Source organism: Haliotis rubra, unplaced genomic scaffold (genome assembly GCF_003918875.1).
Source record: "Haliotis rubra isolate DU_JTF1 unplaced genomic scaffold, ASM391887v1 Scf1119, whole genome shotgun sequence".
NCBI classification, from domain to species: Eukaryota; Metazoa; Mollusca; class Gastropoda; order Lepetellida; family Haliotidae; genus Haliotis; species Haliotis rubra.
This window is the reverse complement of record NW_025765025.1, coordinates 245,528-266,410: the sequence shown is the minus strand read 5'-3', so window position 1 is coordinate 266,410 and position 20,883 is coordinate 245,528. Positions and strand designations below refer to the sequence as shown.

At 42.0% G+C, this 20,883-nt stretch overlaps 1 protein-coding gene across 1 annotated transcript in view; it reads left to right on the top strand.

Moving 5' to 3' along the window:
- LOC124289360 overlaps window positions 1–20,883 on the top strand; it is a 45,707-nt gene that overhangs the window by 13,339 nt on the left and 11,485 nt on the right. Inside the window, exons 3-7 of the mRNA XM_046725980.1 lie at window positions 996–1,322; window positions 5,295–5,621; window positions 6,240–6,530; window positions 17,727–18,029; window positions 18,737–19,063. Of these exons, the coding sequence (XP_046581936.1) occupies window positions 996–1,322; window positions 5,295–5,621; window positions 6,240–6,530; window positions 17,727–18,029; window positions 18,737–19,063 (1,575 nt within the window). The remainder of the gene's footprint in view (window positions 1–995; window positions 1,323–5,294; window positions 5,622–6,239; window positions 6,531–17,726; window positions 18,030–18,736; window positions 19,064–20,883) is intronic.

Genomic DNA, 20,883 nt, shown 5'->3' with positions numbered 1-20,883 from the left:
GTAGTTCGGTGTACGTCATCTGACTATCCAGCAAACAGAGCCCTATATCCACCAGTGTCTTATAAGCATGTCCGTTAAAGAAGCAGTGACTTTTAAACTCTCTTAGGATCTGTGTTTTACGTCTTACGTATGACCTTTAACTTGAGCCATTCACCTGCTGTGAGTAAATATATACCGTGCGAAGAGTTGCGTCCCCTAAGTGAGTGCAGGATAGACTGAATGGATCCAAGGTTTAGTTCCCCTATTATGATATATCCTCGTTATACCATGCCCGTGCCCTTCTCTCGTTCAGTTGATGTCTGAACATTGTTACGCCATGTAAAGCCTGATCAACATACAGTAATTGATTTGGTATATATACGTGACCTGACCTTCAGGAGGTCGCCATGACTCACCAGATAGGTATAGTTGGCAAAGCGTGGACAACACAGTGCATATACTTTACAAAACAACTGATTAAATATTTCGTCACATCTCATTACACCACCTGTGGAATTGATACAGCGAGCGTCTTTGAGTACAGATATAACACGAGATCGGTGATACACAAAAGGGCATTCCCAAATTATTGCCTGAGTCACAAATGATAGTGTCCGAAAATAAATAAATGGATAAGAAATGAATTATTTCTACCATGCTTGAAATGATGTATTTTTGTGCCGATTAAACAGCAAATGTATTGATTTTCAAAGAACCGATATCAAACCTACCAATCAACACGTGTGTATTATGCAAAAACTTTTGTTGGGAAAGAAATATATGTTCTTACCAACTTATATTTTAAAAATACAAGCATGTGTAAATATTGTTCGACTGTTGAGTCCCTGTACGGACCATTTTTTTCGACATAAGTTTTAAAGTGTATAATATTTTCAAATGGAGTCATATGACAAAATCAACTAAGAGGAATAGTTTCTTTTAAGCTCCAGTATATATCTCTGTGAACTATCAAATCATAATTGCCTACTAAAGACACGTGTACCTTCAATGTTGAGATGTCTTGAAGCCGGACCTCATGGTTGCCCTGGATACAGTCATCCCCGGCACGACGTTTGCCTTGGACTGCACCGTCAACGTCCAAGTTGACCGCGTCATCTGGTACCACAACGAGGTGAGCGTGGCCGACATACGACGTGACACTGCAGGTCAGTGTAAGGTTGTCTGGCACAAGGACCGACGTTTTACAACTAGTTGTGAGGGAAACAGAACCAGTCTTGTTATAAGGGATGCCACCATCTCAGACGCGATGATGTGGTACTGCTACGACTCGACTCATCACATCAAGAGCAAGAAGGTCAACATTAACATTGCCAGGGCCACAGGTAAGTCAACATTAACATTGCCAGGGCTACAGGTAGGTCAACATTAACGTTGCCAGGGCTACAGGTAGGTCAACATTAACATTGCCAGGGCCACAGGTAGGTCAACATTAACATTGCCAGGGCTACAGGTAGGTCAACATTAACGTTGCCAGGGCTACAGGTAAGTCAACATTAACATTGCCAGGGCCACAGGTAAGTCAACATTAACATTGCCAGGGCCACAGGTAGGTCAACATTAACATTGCCAGGGCCACAGGTAAGTCAACATTAACATTGCCAGGGCTACAGGTAGGTCAACATTAACATTGCCAGGGCCACAGGTAGGTCAACATTAACATTGCCAGGGCCACAGGTAAGTCAACATTAACATTGCCAGGGCTACAGGTAAGTCAACATTAACATTGCCAGGGCCACAGGTAAGTCAACATTAACATTGCCAGGGCCACAGGTAGGTCAACATTAACATTGCCAGGGCTACAGGTAAGTCAACATTAACATTGCCAGGGCCACAGGTAAGTCAACATTAACATTGCCAGGGCCACAGGTAAGTCAACATTAACATTGCCAGGGCTACAGGTAGGTCAACATTAACATTGCCAGGGCCACAGGTAGGTCAACATTAACATTGCCAGGGCCACAGGTAAGTCAACATTAACATTGCCAGGGCCACAGGTAAGTCAACATTAACATTGCCAGGGCCACAGGTAGGTCAACATTAACGTTGTCAGGGCTACAGGTAGGTCAACATTAACATTGCCAGGGCCACAGGTAAGTCAACATTAACGTTGTCAGGGCTACAGGTAGGTCAACATTAACATTGCCAGGGCTACAGGTAGGTCAACATTAACATTACCAGGGCCACAGGTAAGTCAACATTAACATTGCCAGGGCTACAGGTAAGTCAACATTAACATTGCAAGGGCCACAGGTAAGTCAACATTAACATTGCCAGGGCTACAGGTAGGTCAACATTAACATTGCCAGGGCTACAGGTAGGTCAACATTAACATTACCAGGGCCACAGTTAAGTCAACATTAACATTGCCAGGCCTACAGGTAGGTCAACAGTAACATTGCCAGGGCTACAGGTAGGTCAACATTAACATTGCCAGGGCCACAGGTAAGTCAACATTAACATTGCCAGGGCCACAGGTAAGTCAACATTAACATTGCCAGGGCCACAGGTAAGTCAACATTAACATTGCCAGGGCCACAGGTAGGTCAACATTAACATTGCCAGGCCTACAGGTAGGTCAACAGTAACATTGCCAGGGCTACAGGTAGGTCAACATTAACATTACCAGGGCTACAGGTAGGTCAACATTAACATTGCCAGGGCTACAGGTAAGTCAACATTAACATTGCCAGGGCTACAGGTAGGTCAACATTAACATTGCCAGGGCTACAGGTAAGTCAACATTAACATTGCCAGGGCTACAGGTAAGTCAACATTAACATTACCAGGGCTACAGATAGGTCAACTTTAATGTTGCCAGGGCTACAGGTAAGTCAACATTAACGTTGTCAGGGCTACAGGTAGGTCAACATTAACGTTGTCAGGGCTACAGGTAGGTCAACATTAACGTTGTCAGGGCTACAGGTAGGTCAACATTAACGTTGTCAGGGCTACAAGTAGGTCAACATTAACGTTGTTAGGGCTACAGGTAGGTCAACATTAACGTTGTCAGGGCTACAGGTAGGTCAACATTACCGTTGTCAGGGCTACAGGTAGATCAACATCAACGTTCTTAGGGTTACAGGTAAGTCAACATTAACGTTGTCAGGGCTATAGGTAGGGCAACATCAACGTTGTAAGGGCTACAGGTAGGTCAACATTAATGTTGTCAGGGCTACAGGTAGGTCAATATTAACGTTACCATGGCTACAGGGGTGCAGATGGGTCAACAGTAAGGGTGTAATGACTACAGTCAATGACAGGTCAGTATTAACGCTGATACTGCTGCTGGAGGTCAATATTAATATTACGACTACATTGGTATACGTGGGTATATATTATACGTATATTATAGTAATTAAATACAGGGTTAACATCGACATACATGCATATTCTGATGTTGTAAAGCTAGCAGTTCTTCCTGTTTCCTGGAAACTGGCAGTTCACAGTGACGTTGCACAGTTAGGAGATCCACATTAACCGTGCAATAACGATGTCAGTGTTGATAAAGCAGCGATGTGCGGGGCAAGAGTAGCTTACACGTGTCCGGATCCTCGAGGCCTACATTACCCATGTAACAATGACAGGGTTGGAATAAATCTGTGATATAAATAACAAATCCGACAGCACAAAGATCCTGGTTACCATGGAAACAATGGTGACACCGCCAAATAGTGTCACCGAATTGCATGGGCCAGGCAGATAGACACGTACAATATACGTAAAGAAGTATTAAATAATATAATGTATTTTATATAACTTGTCTCCAAGGCAATGATTCGACTTCCTACATACTTTTTACCAGTATTGAGAAACGAAGACCCTCCCGGCACAAGTATAATACAAACATTTAGCTTTAAAATCAACATTTAAAAAGAACTCAACGGATTCTAACAAGATATATATATATACTATTCACACTTTGCTAAGGATCAAATCATGGATTCAACGTCAGAAAACTATTATGTGGGGTCAAATTTGGTTTATATACCTAAGCTTATTGTAAGCATTGGCCCGAGGTTTCAGTATGTCATTGCATCTTGTGTACCCCATACCTGCTATTGACATGTGTTGTTTATTTGTCAGTGACTCGTTTCCAAAATGGGATTGTCTGGTCCAGACTCGATTATTTACAGACCGCCGCCATATAGCTGAAATATTGCTGGAGTGCGGCGTAAAACTAAAAACACTCTCCAAAATGGTTGATTGGTGCCATGAAAACCTTTTTCATGGTTACTCATGTATCAGGTGCATAAGGTTAGATTAAAGTGAATGTTTGCCTAAAGAGGGGTTACCATATTAGTATTTATCCAGTTTTAAATGGATACAATTTCAAATTATAAATCTACGTTTAAGTAAAGTTGTGAAATTTTGTGATCCTTAGCGAAGTGTGAGTAGTATATTTAACTAAACTGTATGTTAGCTGTTTGGCATGTGACTAATGAGATCAAATCTGACTGATGACCAAATCAAGTAGAACCTCCGTTCTACAAGGATTTACTCAATGCCGTTGATGCTTCTGACAATAGGAGATAGCAACGGGGTTCATCCACCTCGTCTTTTGGAAATGTACAAACATGTCAGTGAGAAGAATCAGAATTGTTTTATTTGATATATATTTCGGAACAAAGAAATCAAGATACACAGAAACACACATGGCTACGAGAACCTCCAAAACAGCAGGGTAGACTGATGACTACAGTCTCAGGACGTTGTAGATATACCTGTTGGTTAATAGAGAATCGATCTAACCCGGATGTCTTTTGATATCAAATATATCACCACGTGTTGACAAAGTTACAAATTTGTTCAAAAAAATTATTTTTACTTTTATCAACCAGTGTTGATATATTTGATATCAGAACATACGAGGGGTGACATTCTATTTATCATCAAAAATCACTCTTCGTTAGTTTTCAATGAAAAATGTACATCTCTGAAGACTTAACTGCCATTAGACGTGCAGTGCAGCCATGTCATAGCATTGTGACGTCATCAAGTTCACGACATTGTCAAGGCATTGCACAAAATCTACTGTCAAAGAGATATCTCTTAGGAGATATCGTTTGATCTCACACAAGCAATATCTCCTGTGGAACACAGTTTTGGATGATAAGATACAAATATGATGGGACAGTAACAACGTTTAAGAAATGCACTTAAAATGACGTATACCATCTCAATATATTGCTAGGTCAGGGCCGGTGGAACTGTACTATTGCTTGCGGCATAAAACAACATCAAACGTACATTCAACAAACAGTTTACTGATCATGCACTCGTTGCGGCATTTTCAGATATTCCTACCCTGGTTATCTCCCAGAAGGTCGCCAATTTGGGCAGCTATTTAAACCTGACCTGTCTCCTTCCGTATATCTCGCCACTGGTGCGATGGACATCTGATGACCAGGACTTCGGTGATGCCACCGTCCAGTATATCGGGGGTTGCAAATTCACGATCCAACAGGAACCACCAAACGGTTTTAACTACACGTGTGACAAAAGAACGGTGTCAATTGGATTTACGGCTCTACACGCAGTCAACGGAACAAGATGGCGATGTCAAGATCCGTACCGGAAGTTACGAAGTCGGGAAGCGGAAGTAGAGGTTACCCTCCCATCAGGTGTTTTGTCAAAATATGTTTCTTTTTTAAAAAGCAGTAGAATGTTGTTATATGTTTTGGGTGTTGTATACTCAGGGTCATTAATAAAAGTACGAGTTGATACTAAGCGATAAAACGTCATATTTTCAATTCCCGAGACTGCAGTTCTGTTGGAAAGTACAATTTCATACCCGCATTTCATGTGATGTATTGCTTACTACGTTACTTTACCGTACTTACACCAACCTTTACTAGCTCATTTACCCCGGTCTGCGGTGGGGAAGCCCAGTGGTTATAGCGTCCGTTCGTCACGCTGAAGACCCGGGTTCGATTCCCCACATGGGTACAATGTGTGAAGCTCATTTCTGGTGTCCCCCGCCGTGATATTTCTGGTATATTGATAAAGTTTGTCACTCACTGTTGAGAAGTATATTTGCCGATGATTTTTTTTTGGCGGTTGGATGCGCAGAAAAGAATATTTGAGTTATCTCCCTTGGCCGGAATGGTAAAGCCACGAGGCCTGTGTATTTAATGCCTGTTCATGGACTGTATGTTCTGATGTCCAAACGATGAATGAAGCCTGTCGACGTTTTCTTGCCTTTATTCCTCATTTTCACACTCACTCTCACTCACTTGCAGTGTGGCCAACTGGAGTTGACCTGAGTGGATACAGGGGTTCGACCACTGACCACGCCGGGATGACCATCACCTGCACGTGCCACTGCGACCACCTGTTCGACTTCCAGTGGCACTACGGAAACCTGACAGCAACAACCTCGCACTCCGAGTTCGACTCCACGCAGTACAGATGCAGCCAGTCTCTGACGCTTCGACCCGACTGGACATACGACGGCCGGACTGTCCGATGTTTAGTGATCAACACAAAGACGATGAAGGCAAGATTTGGACAGGTCCAGCTGGACGTAGAGTGTAAGTATCCATCTCGGGATCCCGAGCAAACTTGTTCAATGTGCATAAATAGTTTTGTAACTATATACACCAAATATAATAAATACCAATTATGATCAATATCAGTTTTACTCTGAAACGTGACCCGTGAAGATCCGGGTTAGAATATTGATCTTCAGTAAGCCATGCTTGTCGTAAGAGGCGACTAACGGGATCGGGTGGTCAGGCACGCTGACTTGGTTGACACATGTTGTCCTGTCCCAATTGTGTAGATCGATGCTCATGCTTTTGATCACTAGATTATCGGGTCCAGACTCGATTATTTACAGACCATATAGCTCAACTATTGCTGATTGCGGCGTAAGACTAAACTCACTCACTGCTGTAAAACGTTGGTAATGATTATTAAGAGAACTGAAAATCCTGATCCTTGTCATCAGCAGAATGTCAGTCGCACTAATCTGGGACTATAATAATAATAATTAATAATGAGGGTACTTATCCTGCGCAATACTCCATACCACAAAGGGCGTGCTCAAAGCGCGCATAAACGTTTAAAAACAAACACATCAAAAGTCTCATGAATCAGTATGGTAGAAGATAGCCGTAAATATACTGAGAGAAACAAATAAAGGATCACAGGAAAACTCAAGCGTCCCTTTATTATTTTCCAGTTGTCATCACCACAGCGCTTTCCAAAGCTGGTGATGAAAACTGGAAACACTATTAAAGGAACGCTTGAATTGTTCTCTGATCCTTAATTTGTTTCTCTCGGTATATGAGCATTGAGAGAGTTACTGTTTGTATCGGCTGAAAATGGGTGTTTTTAGGTTACTCTTGAACACTTGAAGAGATGGAGCTGTACATAGTTTAAGTGGAAGTGAGTGAGTGAGTTTAGTTTTACGACGACACTCAGCAATATTCATGCTATATGGCGGCGGTCTGTAAATAATCGAGTCTGGACCAGACAATCCAGTGATCAACAGCATCAGCATCGATCTGCGCAATTGGGAACCGATGACATGTGTCAACCAAGCTAGCGAGTGCTGACCACCCGATCCCGTTAGTCGCCTCTTACGACAAGCATGGGTTGCTGAAGATTCACGGGTCAGTGGATGTGAGTTCCACAGTGCGGTTGCAACTGAAGCAAAAGAACGGGCACCAAATGTCTTGAGGTTGAATGGTGGAGGATCCAGCAGGTGTTGGTTACTGGATCTGAGGGCACGAGCAGAAGTGTATGGTGTGAGAAGATCACACAGGTATGAGGGAGCCGTGGAGTTAACACATTGGTAAGCGAGAGTGAGTACCTTGAAATCAATTCTTTCATGGATCCGTAACCAGTGCAAGGAATCCAGAACGAAATGTACGTCACAGGACGGCTTAGAACAGACGCTTTATTTTGGTTTTGGAGGCACGTGTAAACAGACCGTTGCAATAGTTATGATTTACATGAGTTTCCATGGAGAGACTGCTATTCAAGTAGACTCCCAGATTTTTCACCACAGTCCAGAAAAGGATCGAAGAGTCCCCAATCTGAAGATGATCAAAGTGATACTTTTTCAACCTAGCAGGTGGGCTAAACAGTATTGCCTCTGTTTTACTGTCATTCATTTTCAGCATATTTGTTGTCATCCACTTGACTTGACGTCACTAAGGCACAACTCAATGTTGTGTATGGTGGAGGCTTGGTTAGACTCTGAAAGATCCAGTTTATCAAGCAATTGCGAATCATCAGCATAGAAGTGGCTAATGACCCGGTACTGTGCTATAAGGTGACCCAAGGATTTTGTATACATCGTAAAGAGGACTGTTCCCAACACGGAACCCTGGGGTAGGCCGCATTTGAGCACTGAGGGAGGTGATTGGGAATTTGGAATTAACCTGTCATGGTCAATGGTATCAAATGCAGACGAAATGTCCAGCATAACAAGCATGGCAATGTTATTATAGTCGACAGTACTAATGACGTGTTCCACCACACAATTCAAAGCTGTTTCTGTACTGTGTGATGCTCTGTACGCAGATTGATGCTTGTCAATTAACTGAAACTTGTTCAGGTGTCGAGTTAACTGGTGTTTCACAAGTTTCTCCAGCACTTTAGACAAAAAAGATAAGTTTGAAACAGGTTGGTAGTTGGAATACTGTTCAGAATCTAGTGAAGGCTTCTTTATAAGAGGCCTCATCACGGCAGTTTTGAAGCAGGAGGGAAATATGCCAGTTTCCAAACTTTTGTTGACAATACTGGTGACTGTGGGTAGAAGAGTGTCAAGAATTTTCATGAAGAACTTGGTGGGTACAGGATCCAGGTGATAACATGTTATCTTGGAGGACATAATGATCTTTCTAATATCAGCATCACGGACAGGATCAAAAGACACTAGCGGCTGACCATGAAATTCCATAGATGAGATATCCTCACACTGCGCTCCAAGAGAGTGACGTAGCTTGGCGATTATCTCCATGAAGTATGCGTTGAAGCTCTCGGCAGTGGTTTGAAGGTCACCTTGTGGTAAAGTCACCTCATTTGTTTTCCCTAAGAACTGAAACAATGTGGAAAACAGATGTGTAGGGTTTGAGAGTTTGCCTCAATCTCGCTTTGTATGTGCTCTGATCTAGCCGTTTTCATGACATTGTTCCGTGCAGCAGAATATAGCTGACGATGAACCACCAACCTGGACTTACGCCAGGGACGTTGAGCTATACGCTTCTCCATCTTGACATTATGAGTGTACTATGGCGCGGCTCCCTTGGGTACCACCTTCTTCAGTTTTACCGGGGCATGTTTGTCCAGTACAGTTGTGAGCGTGGCGTTAAACAGATCTACAAACTTCTCTGCATCATTAGGAGGATCAGAAGCAAGAGGAACTCTATAAGGTCGTTCTTAAATCGCCCAAGGTCAATGCTTTTCATGTTCCTGATTTGTACTTCACGTTGTTTCGTACTGGGTCGCTCAAGTTTTAAAGTGAGAGTCACGTGGAATGTTACAATATATAACAAGTTTTATGGATAACAACTTCTTTATTTTTCGTGAGTGCGACGTTTCGATACAGATTCTTGTACCGTTGTCAAGCAAGAGTGATACATGAAGTGTAGGAGCTGCATATATATACTGTATATAACAATGAAACAACATAATAGACAAAGGAAACAACATAATTGCCATGATTGGCTAAGCAGTAAGCTGATGAAGCCAGTAAGTACATAAAGGATAGTGAATGGAAGCCAGAGATGTAGTTACAATGAGATGTTTATACAATGGATGCGATGTTTATACAATAGACTGGGCTTGGTGGAGGAGTGGATCATAAGCAGATGGAATGAAGTATCCTTGGTCACGGTTGATGGTAGGCTTGTGGCGTTTGATGTGATTCCTTTGTCTATTATGTTGTTTCATTGTTATATACAGTATATATATGCAGCTCCTACACTTCATGTATCACTCTTGCTTGACAACGGTACAAGAATCTGTATCGAAACGTCGCACTCACGAAAAATAAAGAAGTTGTTATCCATAAAACTTGTTATATATTGTACGTCTCAACTTCTAAAATGCCACTCAAACAAGTCACGTGGAATGATCTGAGAATATGGGTTCCTTGTCTTCCAAGTTCTGGATAACATGCAGATCATGTGTATACGTAATTACCCAATCAATAGTATGCCCTGACCGGTGTGTTGGTTCACGCACATGCTGTTTTAAATGTCAGACCAGCTAACAGACATCAGCTGGAGTAAGCCTTTCAGAGGTGTGACACAGAAACCCCTATCAGGAGACTGACGACATCAGTTCGACCACATGTAATGACATGCATGAATGCATAAAGAGGACAACACAACATGTGGCACAAGAACATCTCCAAAAGAACATGGTCAACATTTGGAGCTCTACAACAAACCTGTAAATTTCTATATCTTTGTGGACCCCCACCTGTGTTCAGACCTCATTTCATAGAGGTTTCATAAAGTTTGTTAGGATTACTGTTTATGTAATATGATGTAATGAAACGTTTAATGTTCCACTACATTGGTCCAGTATATAAAACACAGTACAGCTCATTGCCCTCACTCACTCTATGTGGATGGTAGGGTAGCCTCTGGGTTAAAGCGTTGCCTCGTCAAGCCGAAGCCCCGAGTTCGATTCCCTACATTGGTACAATGTGTGAAGCCCATTTCTAATGTCCCCCGCCGTGATAGTGCTGGAATATTGCTAAAGCGTTGTAGAACTAAACTCACTCACTCACTCTCTTCTTTCAAGATGGACACCGATACGAAACACTCGAAATAAAGTCATTGATCCGGGATATTCTCTCTGGTATACATTGTATCTGTTTTCACCTGGTACACATTGTATCTCCTTTCACCTGGTATACAGTATCTGTTTTCACCTGGTATACTTTTCACCTGGTATACATTATTGTATCTTTTTCACCTGGTTTTGTATCTGTTTTCACCTGGTTGTTACATACATTGTATCTCTCAAATAAAGTCATTGTTTTCACCTGTATACATCTGTTTTCATCTGTTATCTGTTTTCACCTGGTATACATTGTATCTGTTTCACCTCATACATTGTATCTTTCACCTGGTATACATTGGTATCTGTTTTCACCTGGTATACATTGTATCTCTTTTCACCTGGTATACATTGTATCTCTTTTCACCTGGTATACATTGTATCTGTTTTCACCTGGTATACATTGTATCTCTTTTCACCTGGTATACATTGTATCTGTTTTCACCTGGTATACATTGTATCTCTTTTCACCTGGTATACATTGTATCTGTTTTCACCTGGTATACATTGTATCTCTTTTCACCTGGTATACATTGTATCTCTTTACATTGTATCACCTGGTATACATTGTATCTCTTTTCACCTGTACATTGTATCTCTTTTCACCTGGTATACATTGTATCTCACCTGGTATCACTTGTTTTCACCTGGTATACATTGTATCTGTTTTCACCTGGTATACATTGTATCTCTTTTCACCTGGTATACATTGTCATCTCCTTTATCTCTTTTCTGGTATACATTGTATCTCTTTTCACCTATACATTGTACATTGTATCTTGTATCTCCTTTCACCTGGTATACATTGTATCTCTTTGTATATACATTGTATCTCTTTTCACCTGGTATACATTGTATCTGTTTTCACCTTGTATACATTGTATACACCTGGTATATCTCTTTTCACCTGGTATACATTGTATCTCTTTTCACCTGGTATACATTGTATCTCTTTTTCACCTTGGTACATTGTATTGTATCTTGTTTCACCTGGTATACATTGTATCTCTTTTCACCTGGTATACATTGTATCTCTTTTCACCTGGTATACATTGTATCTCTTTTCACCTGGTATACATTTTCACCTTTCACCTTGGTATACATTGTATCTCACTTTGTATCTCTCACCTGGTATTGTATCTCTTTTTCATTGTATCATTGTATCTTTTCACCTGGTATACATTGTATCTCTTTTCACCTTGGTATACATTGTATCTCTTTTCTCACCTGGTATACATTGTATCTCTTTCACCTGGTATACATTGTATCTGTTTTCACCTGGTATACATTGTATCTCTTTTCATTGTTTACATTGTTTTCACCTTGGTATACTTGTTTTTCACCTGGTATACATTGTATCTCTTTTCACCTGGTTGCCTTTCACCTGTATCTTGTATCTTTCACCTGGTATACATTGTATCTCTTTTCACCTGGTATACATTGTATCTCTTTTCATCTGGTATACATTGTATCTGTACATTGTATCTCTTTTCACCTGGTATACATTGTATCTGTTTCTCACCTTTATACATTGTATCTCTTTTCACCATTATTGTATCTATACATTGTATCTCTTTTCACCTTTCATTGTATCTCCTTTCCTGGTATACATTGTATCTCTTTTCACCTGGTATACATTGTATCTCTTTCACCTGGCATACATTGTATCTCACCTTTTCTGTTTCATATACATTGTATGGTATCTATCTTTTTCACCTGGTATACATTATCTCTTTTCACCTGGTATACATTGTATCTGTTTTCACCTGGTATACATTGTATCTCTGTTTTCACCTGGTATACATTGTATCTCTTTTCACCTGGTATCTCTTTTCATTGTATACATTGTATCTCTTTCACCTGGTGTATACATTGTATCTGTTTTCACCTGGTATACATTGTATCTCTTTTCACCTGGTATACATTGTATCTCCTTTCACCTGGTATACATTGTATCTCCTTTCACCTGGTATACATTGTATCTGTTTTCACCTGGTATACATTGTATCTGTTTTCACCTGGTATACATTGTATCTGTTTTCACCTGGTATACATTGTATCTGTTTTCACCTGGTATACATTGTATCTCCTTTTCACCTGGTATACATTGTATCTCTTTTCACCTGGTATACATTGTATCTCTTTTCACCTGGTATACATTGTATCTGTTTTCACCTGGTATACATTGTTGTTTTCACCAGGTCTGTTTTCACCTGGTATACATTGTATCTCTTTTCACCTGGTATACATTGTATCTCCTTTCACCTGGTATACATTGTATCTGTTTTCTGGTTTCACCTGGTTTACACCTGTATCATTGTATCTCCTTTCACCTGGTATACATTTTCACCTGTATCTCCTTTCACCTGGTATACATCTGTTTTCACCTGGTATACATTGTATCTGTTTTCACCTGGTATACATTGTATCTCTTTCACCTGGTATACATTGTATCTGTTTCACCTGGTATACATTGTTCTCCTTTCTGGTATATCTGTTTTCACTACATGTATCTCCTACATTGTTTCACCTGGTATACATTGTATCTGTTTTCACCTGGTATACATTGTATCTGTTTTCACCTGGTATACATTGTATCTCTTTTCACCTGGTATACATTGTATCTCCTTTCCTGGTATACATTGTATCTCTTTTCACCTGGTATACATTGTATCTCTTTTCACCTGGTATACATTGTATCTCTTTTCACCTGGTATACATTGTATCTCCTTTCACCTTGTAGACATTGTATCTCTTTTCACCTGGTATACATTGTATCTGTTTTCACCTGGTATACATTGTATCTCTTTTCCCCTGGTATACATTGTGTCTCTTTTCCCCTGGTATACATTGTATCTCTTTTTTTTTAATTATTAAAGGATATTTATATATAACTAGTGCATGCTCAAGGCGCTGGTATTGTTTTCCCTCTATCATTTGATGTCAATCTCATCGGTTTATCGTATTAATAATCTGAACTTCGTGGGGAGTATAGAACTCTTGCAGCCACTAGGCGCACCGAGTTATTGTGGCTTTCTCATCCTAACGAGGTACCCATTCACAGCTGGGTGGGCTGGGACACATAGTCACAGTACTGTCCAAGTTCACTGCACGTTGCTGTACCCGCAACTAGGTGTTTGCACGTATTGACGTGGCCACCATCTGGTCATATTCCAACGGATTCGTGGGTTCTTTTAAGTGCACAGGGCTGTGTACACAAAGTTGACTCCAAGGGTTTTACACCCGGTCACAGGTGGGCTCGATCCCGACACCTCAGCCTCGCTGGATCACTAGCCTGGCGCCTTAGCCAGCTCGCCCACCGCGCCCCCCCATATTTTCCCCCTGGTATACATTGTGTCTCGTTTCATCCGGTATACATTGTATCTGTAGAATGAGAGGTAGCGGTTGCCTTTCATATCACATTACGCTGAAGTTACCAGCAGACCAGCAGACCAGACCATTTCTTTGTTGTTTGTTTGTGTTGCTGATAATTCGCCTATGGACATATTGTCGGTTTAATATATACTAGTTTCAACTTGGGAATCAACACGAAACAAAGATTACTTTATTTAAATTACCATCATCTCACATATAATGGCACGACTCCCCATTAACCTTGATATGTGGAGTGTAATTTGCTATAAAACAGCCGCCACAAGCCAAGAACAGGCAACTCATCAGCTATTATATTTCAAAGTTGAAAATATAGAATCTTAATTATAATGTATCAAATGTCGCTGACGATTTAAGAATAAAATCTAATCTTGATAAAAGAGATTATTTTGAACCAAGGGCATCACTATAATTGACAAACAACTCCAGTGCTGTGACTCATCCGTATATCCGACCAGTCTGCTTACTTGCAAAATAGGTAACCGACGTCGATGTTCTATAAACTGGTTCTTTGTTGCTTTGAACCCGTTGCCTTGTGACGTCATCAAGTCAGGTGACTGCTTTCTAAATTGTATGATTAACCTACAACCAACTGAAATCTTGATAAGACTGATGTCAAGTACAATGTGTTCGATATTAAATGTTTGAGTAAATTCATGTAACAAGTTCGAAAATGAGAATTAAATCACCTATAGAAAACACATCAGCTTAAGTTTTAGACATTATTCAGCAGGTATATAACTTTAACCTTTGCAAATGTTTGTATTGTGGGCCTATTACCTGAAGTACAGAATTGTGTCTGTCTGTCGGTTATGGGAGTGGAAGCTAGTGAATATAACTGAAATGAGTACTATTCATGAAATGAACCCTCTGTTACAATCAGCTCTGTGAAGCGGCTAGGGTCCCCCCAACCTCCCCGGGATGTGCTATGAAGGAGAGTCTACACAAGTCTCATGCACCCGTCAGTTGTCAGACAAATCCTCGTTCTGTGGTTTATCAGCCATACTCCCATGACATCCGTCTGGTATGAATGGTGAGGTCGTCTCCACTGCCCCATTCATCGTACAATCATCCTGGAGACCCAGATCATCAGAGTCACAGTTCCAACAAGGATTACGTCACACGCCGAGATGGCCCCGAACTAGAGCTCAATGTGGCATACAGCCGATCTACAGCCTTCATTACACCAGCCACACTAATGGGATGTATAATGTGCTGGGACCATATTCACATTTCAATATAATTGACCAAGTGACAAGAATAGAAAATTGATTTCACTCCGTACATACTTCAGCTGAATGCAAACAGATTTAAATCGATCGCTGTGCTGTCAGCGAGTCTCACAGTCTACAAATCTTGTCGATTTCAATCTGACAATAACTTCGTGACGGATGTCGATCTCATGCCGCAGAACAGAACAGTCTCGGGTTATTATAATGTCCAGTATTAATCCAGGTTGACAAATCAGGTGAAGTTAAGCAACGTTGATCATGGACAGTCCTTGGATGGGTGACCGGGTTTGGTAGCTTGACTCCTGAGAGTTTCTAAGACTTCTGTCCTGCCCCACAACGAAACACATGTGGTCTATACGCTTAGAGTCAGGCACCAAACCGCCAGCACACAAAGTCAGCCATCTAACCCACTCAGCCACCGCACTTCCACTTTGTGTGCTGGCACTTAGGTGCCTGACTCTGAGGGCGTGGGTTCGAATCCTGGATGGGACTCAACAGGCTCGCTGACTTGGTTGACACATGTCAGTGTTGAGACAAGACCCTAGAGATAGTAGAAAGCTACCATTACCTCGGCCTGCTCTTGACAGAGCATAGGAACTACACCCGGATGGGGAATGCAGTAGCAGGCGCAGCCAGCAGTGAACTAGGACTCCTCATATCCAAGTGTAAAATCCTTGGAGGCATGCAGCACAGGACTTTTACAAAGCTTTACGACTCCATGGTATGGACTACTATAGACTACGGTGCTGCAATATGGGGAACGTATTATATCCCAGCCATAAATGCTGTTCACAACCGAGCTATGAGGTACTTTATGGGCGTGAGGAAGTATACGCCGAACAATGCTGTAGCTGGTGATATGGGGTGGGTGCTACCGGTTGTCCGGCAATGGAAGAATGTTGCTCGATTTTACAAGCGATCATGCGAGCAGAACCCGAACAGAATATTTTTTAATGTGTTCCAGTGGGCCCATTCTAAGGCTGTGTCTAGTAAGCGGAATTGGCATCAACGTGTACACAGGAAATTTAGATCTTTAGATCTTGAACATTTTATCCCTGTTGGAAATTCATTTTAAATACGCTTTTAATATCAGAGGTTGAACATAAAGTGATGCAAAACTATTTACGTGAGTGGAGTGCAGTGTTGCAGTTAACCAGGGCCTAGATTTTCGAAGCTCTCTTAGCGCTAAGATAGTCGTAAGTGCCATACATTAACATTAACTTACGACTATCTTAGCGCTAAGAGAACTTCGAAAATCTAGGCCCTGGAGAAAAGTAAGCGGGGAGATGGGAAGAACAGGTTGAGACTGTATCGTAACTTTAAACAGTCGTACGGAGTTGAGCCGTATCAACAGAGTAGCCTCCCTTGGTCGTGTCGCCGAGCGCTTGCCATGTTCCGCTGTGGTGTCGCCCCGCTACGTGTTGAGACGGGCCGATACACCAACGTGCCCCTGAACCAACGTGTGTGTTTTAATTGTAATGAGTGCGTTGAGGATGAATGTCATGTTTTATTCCAATGTCCACTTTATTTTTATGTTACAAACAGTCTTTTAGTCAAATATAAGAAATATGTTATGATTTTAAATGTTTGAGTGATAATGATAATAAATGAATACTTCTTCAAAAGACTGAACTAGGCGTGTTGATGAGCGCGCTCTGTGTCGACTGGATGGATGACCTGTGATGGCTACCGAAGACAGTTAATCTGGACAGACATCGTTGGCCACCGAACGATACTGGCATTCTCTTTAATTAAAAGAACTTCTTATTCCTCTGTACCAAGTGCCATCGTAGGTGTAGAATTTGACAACGATATTTCAATATTTCTCTCTTTTTGAAGTTTTAATGGTCTCTTAAACTAATTTCGAAAGACTTGTGCTAAATACATACGTGGGAAATAGTCACATAATCTATAGCTATTAATCCTTTTCTTACTTCCAGTGTTTGAAAATGTCGGGAAATATTGAAACTTTATAGGTTTTGGAAAACATTTTTAATTCAGTATTTACAGTCCGTTTGGCTAAAAAGCGCACCGATGAATTGCAATCTATCGTGTAATCCTCAATGAAACGCTGATCATAATCAAAACATCAGACCAACTCTGCGATTTTTTTTCAGAATTTATGTCTGTAAGATAGACTAGTTATTAAAGTGTTCGCTCGTCACGCCGAAGACCCGGGTTCGATTCCCCACATGGATACAATGTGTGAAGCCCATTTTTGTGTCCCCCGCCGTGATATTGCTGGAATATTGCTAAAAGCAGGGTAAACTATACTCACTCACTCACTCTGGCTTACAGATCCCCCGCTTCCCTCGGTATCCATGGAGTTCCTAGCAGACAAAAACGGAACCGTGGAACCAGTTCTGATATGCAGAGTTCGGGCCAATCCAGCTCACGTGACATTCAGCGACTGGAAACACATGTACAATGGGGAGCTGGTTCGTGAGCTTCAAGGTGAACAACGACGGATGGAGTCAAGGTTACGTCTTTCTAGACCCTCCTACATGGATGAGGGCGTGTATGTCTGCAGCGTTACCAATGACGCGCTCCACAAGCTGGGGAGGGATCCGATACCCAGCGATATCACGTTCGAGCCCCGGGGTAGGTATCAGTTGTGTTGTGTAGACGCCCTTTGTAACGTCATCTAGTGGGAGGAAAGTCACTCCCATCCACGAAGCCTGAAGACAAAAAGTCTTTGAGATCATCCTTTTCAGTACTGCTCTTCATGTACACGTGTTGAAATTCATAGTGGGTCCTCGCCTCGAGTAGCTGGACAATCACTGACGCGGCATAAAGCAATATTCATTTATTTATTCTAAAGCCAAGTAGCTCCGTCAGAACAAATCTGGGATCTTGTGGCGCAACTGTGCAACGGATTTTGGGTTTAGTACGAGTGAGTGAGTGAGTATTGTTTTACGCCGCTTTTAGCAATATTCCATCAACATCATGGCGGGGGACACCAGAAATTGTCTTCACACATTGTACCAATGTGGGGAATCGAACCCGGGTCTGCGGCGTGACGAGCGAACACTTTAACCACTTGGCTACCCTTAGAATGACATGAAACATGAAAGCCAGTTTAGGCAAATAGATTTTTAGTTGGTCTTCACGCGTACATAATTCCAGAATAAATGTTACTCACTAATGAAACGTTATGCTTTTAATGTGTCTTTTAAAAACTCATCAAATGATGCTTCTTTTTAAGGTTATGAATTCAGCATGCTTTAAAAGAACTAGCTGTTTTTTGTGGATTCATAAAGAAACGGACTCACACCTTTGTTTATTTAGGAGAAACGTTTTCGTTTCAGGAGCTCCTGTATTTCTGCAAACCAACGCGTTGTCAAAACAAAGGATAGCCACATCAGTGAACTTAACCCAACGTGTACTGTCGCCGTTGCCGACGTTGCGCGTTACCTGGCTGTACAAAGACGCCAGGCTGACGCTGCCCTATTCCGGCTACAGGCAGGTAATCAACAAGACTGTTGAAACGCTTTTGGTTTACACGAGGAGCGTTGAGAAGGAGGTGTTTGATATTCAACTGACCATTGAGGAAGTTAACAAGCAGACCTATGGAGCGTATGTGTTGGAAGTGTGCAATGAAGTCGGATGTGTCAAGTCGAAGGATATACATATCAGTAAGTAGCAAGTCTCGATCACCTTGGATAGTTGTCGAATGATTGGAGGGAAGGTGTCGGCGCGATGGGATGGGTTGTGAAGGGCGATGGGGTGGTTGTGAAGGGCGATGGGTTGTGAAGGGCGATGGGTTGTGAAGGAGATGGGATGGGTTGTGAAGGGAGATGGGTTGGGTTGTGAAGGGAGATGCGATGGGTTGTGAAGGGAGATGAGATGGGTTGTGAAGGGAGATGAGATGGGTTGTGAAGGGAGATGGGATGGGTTGTGAAGGTAGATGGGTTGGGTTGTGAAGGGAGATGAGACGGGTTGTGAAGGGAGATTGGATGGGTTGCACCATGAAACGTACTGGATTATACCAAGATACACACTGCAGTGCTCCATGGCCCCCCTGAATTAAACCAAGATACACAGCGTAAGACGATACACGTAAAGCCAGAATACCATGTACTATAAAACCAGACTTGCACAATGGAGAGATAATGACAGTACTGTGATCTCTCGCTCTGAGCGGCGACAACGTTGCTGTGATGCAACACGTACAAACTAAACACTGAAATGACAACATATTTGTGTCACGGCTAAGTGCACCATAGGTGTGCAAGATAGATATTAATAGTTCGCATGTGACTTAACTGTCCATGTTTCACGTGTGGTGTACGTCACAGTATTATAAACAGCCAGCAGTTCGAGAAGGAGCGGTAAGTGTGATATATCTGATAACAGGTCGTCTCGTGAGATTGGGTGACATGGATGTATCACACCGAGACGATGAAGCCAATAGCATGTCCGTCTGTCCGTTAGTCCTCCATCCGGTTCTGATAAGAACTCCAAACAATGTGTATATTTCTTGTTACTGGATACACCGATCAGTCTTGTGGCGAACGAAGTGCAAGTGAATGCTTTGTAATTTTACCTATTTTTAATTTTCTTTCTGAGCTGTACTAGGCGTCATTAATTAAGGGTCAAGTGATATATAGCACATGTAAAGAAAAGTTTCTCATAAATAATAGAACTAAGACTTTCATCATATTGTTTAATGTGTTGACAAACGTGACACATCATGACGTACAGATAAAACGTTCAAACAGCACTAGCTAACATCAGTTGTATAGACCAACCTCCCAAAATGAAAATGACAAACATGAAGCACTCGGTCAATCAATATCTTGTGTAACCTCATCGCAAGTCCAAGACACAGATTCACCTTGTTCTCATGCTCCTTTTCAAGTTCAGAATGAAACCCTGTGGACTCGCATTCTATTCCTCTACTAGAGCTCTGCGGAGTCCTGGGAGGTCCACTAGTGCTGGGTGACGTGTGTACACCGACCGAGTTCATCCCAGGTATGCTCAATTGGGTTTAGTGTGGCCAGCATTACCGTCCAATAGGAGTTATCCCTGCCCAATCCATGACCGAACCCCGCCAAATCGGTTATGCGTGGCCACAATTGCATCTGTGATTCGCTCTCCATTGCGACGATGTATCCTCTGCCGGCCATCATGGAATGACAAATCTGTGAAGAGCACACGAGACTATTGACGTTGATTAGAGATGCCTTGATGTCGACTCCATCTCAAAAGCGCCTGCCTGTGACGTGGTGTTAGTGGTGGACGAACTGCAGGTCGCCCACAGCGGTGCCCGGTTGCCCTTAAACGTCGAGAAGTGGTGCTCCTGGATATCCTTACATCGTTAACATGAGTGTTCTCTATGAAGATCTGCTGCGTCAAGGAATCTGTTACGTAACGCAGTGTTAATCATGTGCCTTTTATCTCGGACTGTTGTGACTCTGGGGGTCGATGTGCATATTCCACAGACCCATTGGCT